General features: G+C 40.0%; 1 protein-coding gene across 1 annotated transcript; it reads left to right on the top strand.

Annotated features, from left to right (window-relative positions):
• Positions 1-73: 73 nt before the first annotated feature.
• LOC111659079 (voltage-dependent L-type calcium channel subunit alpha-1F-like) lies at positions 74-5,779 on the top strand (the record flags this gene model as incomplete). The annotated part of the gene is made up of 19 exons (XM_023412286.1): positions 74-191; positions 310-382; positions 554-617; positions 705-762; positions 868-964; positions 1,510-1,639; positions 1,787-1,846; positions 1,952-2,058; positions 2,300-2,387; positions 2,593-2,700; positions 2,822-2,874; positions 2,975-3,121; positions 3,475-3,676; positions 3,801-3,959; positions 4,055-4,165; positions 4,260-4,343; positions 5,320-5,340; positions 5,471-5,605; positions 5,714-5,779. Coding segments are annotated over exons 1-19 (1,854 nt in total), but the record flags the coding sequence as incomplete, so codon positions are not given.
• Positions 5,780-5,800: the final 21 nt, after the last annotated feature.

The raw sequence follows: 5,800 nt of genomic DNA, 5'->3' as shown, positions 1-5,800 counted from the left end.
ACAGCTCTCTCACTCCACCTGTCTCCTTGTGTCTCTTTTTTCTTTCCTCTCTGACGGACCGTCGTTGCAGATACTCACTGGAGAGGACTGGAACGCTGTGATGTACGACGGCATTATGGCCTATGGAGGGCCCATCTTCCCTAACATGGTGGTGTGCGTTTACTTTGTCATCCTCTTTGTCTGTGGTAATTGTATCCTTTTCCTAGAAGTGATCAATAGTTCAAACATATTTCCGCTCCAACTGCTGAACATTGAGTTTAGTCTTTAGGACCCAGTGGAAAAAATATGACTCCTTAATGTTGTGATCAGACATCCTGCTCAATGTCTTCTTGGCTATCGCTGTGGACAACTTAGCAGGAGGCGGCGGAAAGAAAGATGTCGAGTAAGTTTGCCATAACAAAAGGTGATAGTGAGCAGTAGTGTCATACACATTTATAAGTGACTTATCCTTGTATTTCCTGCTGCGTTTACACTCATCAGTGTACTAAGAGTGATTGCAAAAATGTGATTTAAACTTCGATTAACTGTAGTTTCCTGGTACTTGTTTTTTCAGAGAGAAAAAGGAAGAGGAGGAAGAGTGGGATGAGGATGAAGATAAAGAAGATGAGGATGCAGGGGTAGATAATGTTTTAATGTTTTCCTGCAGATTTTATAAAAAGTGAGATGCCAGAGTTACAACAGCTGATCATGTGTTCTGTCTGTAGAACGAAGAGGACGACTGGCAGGAAAACGAGGAGCTGAGGGCCATTGAGGGATTAGAGGGTGAGGGTGACGGACATCACATCCTGCAGAGGAAACATTAGACATGCTGATTAAGATGTAAACTGTCTCATATACCTTTCTTGTTTGCTCTTTATTTTACTGTAGGAGTTGCTCCATTAAAGCCAGAGTTCTCCGGGCCTAAAGAGAAGATCGTACCAATCCCGGATGGAAGCTCCTTCTTCATTCTTGGAAAGAAAAACTGGTAATCTGAGAACATATTCGTGCCCAATGAACCCAAATCTACTAAAATTCTATGCTCTTACTCTTTAAAGGAGCTTTTTGTATGTTTTGCTATTGCTACACAGCCAGCGTTAGCATTAACAGCTGTTCACTTACGAGTCTTCGCAAGAGCTTCAACCATCGTTGCCTTTACGATACCAGAGGTTATAAAACGCTCTCTGAGCAACGTTACATCTTCAGGGCAGACTGGACACTACAGTGACTCAGTATCGGAAAGTGACAGTCTGACCGAGCCGGGGCTAGATGGTTAGCATGCTAACTTCGGTACAAGAAATAGAAGCAAAACAAAAGGGTTGTTTCCACCATTGGAGACAGCTGAAAACATTTTGTCTGGACAGGTAAATAAAAAGCTGTTAATGCTAAAGTTGGCATTGTAGTGATAGCAAAACTTAAAACTAGCTCCTTTAACTTCCTACTAATTTAGGACTACGTTGTGTGACTAACGCCACGACGTTGCTGAAACTCCATTTCTCTAATTCTTATGTCTAATTTCCTTCCAAACCTCAGTTTGCGAGTCGCCTGCCATAACCTCATCCATCACCCCTACTTCACCAACTTCATCCTCATCTTCATCATCCTCAGTAGTATTTCCCTGGCTGCTGAGGATCCAATCAAATCCCACTCATTCAGGAACATAGTAAGACCAACTACATCAGATCACGTCACATCTGCTTTTCCTCGTGCAAGCAGAATGTCATATCCCCTTCATCCCTGCCTGCTCATAATTGACCATCAGTCATGACAACAAAAATTAATACTCGTACTAATTTTTGGTTTTCCTCAGGTGCTCGGTTATGCAGATTATGTATTCACATCCGTTTTCACAGTGGAGATCGTACTGAAGGTAATTGTTAATCTGGCTGAAACAGACACAGTGAAATGGAAGGTGATGTGTTCACTAGATGGAAGTTTCTGACTTTGCCTCCTCACTTCCTCACTTCGTGTCTAGATGACAGTCTACGGAGCTTTTCTGCACAGCGGCTCCTTCTGCAGAAATGCCTTCAACCTCCTCGACCTGCTGGTTGTCGGTGTGTCGCTCACATCCTTCTTTCTGCAGTGAGTAGACGCCTGCATAATGCAAACTGAACACTTTGGACAGAAGAACTGACAGGAGTCACTGTTGCGTAGCTGTGACCTGACGTCTCATTAATGTGTCGAGGCTTGAGGGCAGCACTTTTTAGAGTTCAGTTTAAGAAAGGGATTTTCTTTTCACATTTGTTCCATTTCGGAGTAAAACCTGCTTTCATTATTAGACATTTCATTATTTTTAATTTCTCTAAATCCTTGTTGCTCCCAGTTCAAGTGCGATCTCTGTGGTGAAGATCCTCCGAGTGTTGCGTGTGCTCAGGCCTCTTCGAGCCATTAACAGAGCCAAGGGGCTAAAGGTAAATTCTCTTGTTTATCTTTCTTTTTTATTTTATTAAAACTATATATTAAGGAAGTTAGCATTTACTTCAAGTTTGTTCTGTTACATTGTATATTGTTGCCATTTTTCTGGTCACTCATTGTATATTTGATGTTTGTTAGTTCAAGTACAGTTTGTTGCTATTTAAAGCTAACACATGTGCTTCTTTGCTTTTATGTTCACAGAATGTGGTGCAGTGTGTGTTCGTGGCAATCCGCACCATCGGTAACATCTTGATTGTCACAACACTCCTTCAGTTCATGTTTGCGTGTATCGGAGTGCAGCTCTTCAAGGTAAATGTTCACATTTTCAACCATTTGAACAGTTTTTTTTTTCTTTTACTCACAGAAATTAAAAGGCAAATAGCTGCTGGTGTTTTTAAATGGTTTAACTTTTCTGTGTTTCATGCTACAGGGCAGATTCTACAGCTGCACAGATGAAGCCAAACACACTCCAGTCGAGTGCAAGTCAGTTTTCTTGTATCATTTTTCTACTCAATAAAAAGCACCTAACAGTCTCTTAACATGCTGTGTATGTCATAAGATGTGTGTATGTGTTTGATTTTAGGGGAACGTTTGTGGTCTATAAAGACGGAGACATGAACCACCCCATGGTGAGAGAGAGGATTTGGGAAAACAGTGATTTCAACTTCGACAATGTGCTGATGGGCATGCTGGCTTTGTTCACTGTATCAACATTTGAAGGCTGGCCACAGTGAGTAGCCACTTTACACTGTTTTCATTTACTGTAGTTCTCTATTGATCGTGCAAATGGGATTAACTCAAAATAAACTGCAGAGTTCATCTTCATCAGAATGAGGGAACCTCACAAAACATACTTTTGGGCTTGTGAACACAGTAACTCTGGAGCTTAGATTACATTTTGGTGGTCAAAGGTCAAAGGTCACTGTGACCACACAAAATACATTTTTAGCCATAACTCAAGAATTCACTCAGCACTTATGACAAATATTCACACAAATGGTTTATATTTATATGACTCTGGATAAACAGATTTGATTTTTGACCAGGAAATGTTTTCTCAGCGTTGTTTTTTTTTGTATTAAGGCTTCTTTACCGGGCTGTGGACGCCAACGCTGTAGACCGAGGGCCCATTTACAACTACAGAGTAGAGATCTCCATCTTTTTCATCATCTACATCATCATCATTGCCTTCTTCATGATGAACATCTTTGTGGGTTTTGTCATCATCACATTTCGAGAACAAGGAGAGGCTGAGTTTAAAAACTGTGAACTCAACAAAAATCAAGTTAGTTTATTTACAAAATCTCGATTTATACTTTTGGTTTTAGTGTCACTGTAATTTTCATCCATGCTTTGTTTCATTATTTCAAAGTCAATACCATTTGTTCTTTTCTTTTTGCCCTGTCCAGCGCCAGTGTGTGTACTACGCACTGAAAGCTCAACCTATAAAGATTTACATTCCCAAAAACCCTTCCCAGCTCAAATTCTGGAAGATAATCAACTCCAGCCAATTTGAATATGTTATGTTTGTGCTGATTCTGGGAAACACCCTCACTCTGGCTATTCAGGTACCATTACACACATATCACTCAAATGCTTTGAGTGTGAATGTACATTATTACAGTGTTTGATGTGAAGTTTTGTGGGGGGGTTTCTCTCTCAGCATTACGAGCAATCGAAACTCTTCACCTCCGTCATGGACATCCTCAACATGATCTTCACTGTGGTTTTCACTATAGAGATGATCATCAAGTTACTGGCTCTGCGGGCTCATGTGAGGCTTTTTTTTTTTTTTTAACCTTACAGAATTCACAACTGCCACCACTCTTTTTTGTTAAGTCTCACTTTGCTTATTTCTTTTTATGCAGCATTATTTCATCGATCCTTGGAATTCATTCGATGCTTTGATTGTCGTGGGGAGTGTGTTGGACATTGCAGTGTCTGAATTTAGTGTAAGTTACAAAATCCCTGTGTCATTGCTACATACTGCATTATATTCCTGACAAGAGGCTGTAGTGGCGCTTTACACTGCGCTCTAAGTCTGTGCACAAGCAATGAATTTAATATGAAATGAATCTCCGGAGGCTGGCCATGAAATTTTTCTATGTTTGCTGTAAAAAAAAATTTCAGTTTCAAGATCCATTTGTTAATTTTGTTTCTTGTTTCAGTCAAACAGAAAAAGAAATATCCAATTAACTCCAACTTAGAGCTGCATGGAGCATCTAAAGAGCAGACATGTTAACTGCTGCTATTTTTGCTATATTTAAATATCGATTTGTACATCCTATAATATTATTATCTATTGTTAGTCTCTTTTTAACTTTGCTGCTGTAAGACTGCAAATTTCCCAAATTTATTTCCTGTGGGAATAATAAACTACTAATCTTATTTTACAACATTAACAGCAATCATTCAGTTCTCAATTTTCACAGAAGAATCCAGGTGCCAGAATGAAAATGTTTCACTACAACTAACATCAAGATAATGAAGTTGTGTTTTCTGTAAATTTTCCTGGGAATTTTCAGGTGTTTAGTGACCAACTTACACATGGCTGGCATGTTATAGGCTCATTCCAGTATTGTTATAATAAATATATGGAAATTTGACCACCCAGAAGTGTTGAGGGAGCTTCAAAACAGTACTACAGTGAATATAACTGAACAGTTAACTGAATAAATGCGCTATGAAAAGTCCAAATAATACAGAAAAAGACTGGGTGATACTGAATTGAACTCACAACCTCAGTGTTTCTAAAATGACTTTACACAAGCAGTGTGTTAGTTAGCTTGTTGTTCAGTGAGATGCTTTGTTGACTGATATATCACTCTGATAATTAAACCCTTTGTGCCTGATCCTGACGGCTTTTTAATCTCTTTCCTCCTACATGTTGTCTCTGCTTGTTGTTGATCGCCCGAAATATTGATCCAGGGAGGAGGCGGCCATGGTGAGGTAAGAGCTGAACACGACCACTGGAGCTTCAAATATGTCTTAGGTTTCAGATTTATACTTCAAAACATGTGTAAGCAATGTAACAGATGTACGTATTTACCTGTCTGTTGTCTCAACTCATTATGTCAAGGGTGGTAGTAAAGGAGAAAGTGGAAAAGTGTCCATCACCTTCTTCCGGTTGTTCAGAGTGTTGAGGCTGGTCAAACTGCTCAGCAAAGGAGAGGGTATTCGAACTCTTCTCTGGACTTTTGTCAAGTCCCTCCAGGTCAGTGCAGCACAGAGCAAATAATGTACATGATGCCAAAAATGATTAAATAAAGGGTTGATTTCAGTGCACCGTCATGAATTGAGCTCTTGACTTGTATCCGCTCAGGCCCTGCCTTATGTCGGTCTGCTCATCGCCATGATCTTTTTCATCTATGCTGTGATTGGCATGCAGGTGAGTGAGCCCTACGCTTTT

This window comes from Seriola lalandi, unplaced genomic scaffold (genome assembly GCF_002814215.2).
Source record: "Seriola lalandi dorsalis isolate HSWRI2012SDOR001 ecotype SW California unplaced genomic scaffold, Sedor1 jcf7180001956134, whole genome shotgun sequence".
NCBI classification, from domain to species: Eukaryota; Metazoa; Chordata; class Actinopteri; order Carangiformes; family Carangidae; genus Seriola; species Seriola lalandi.
The sequence above is the reverse complement of the archived record's forward strand: the minus strand, read 5'-3'. Positions and strand labels throughout refer to the sequence as shown.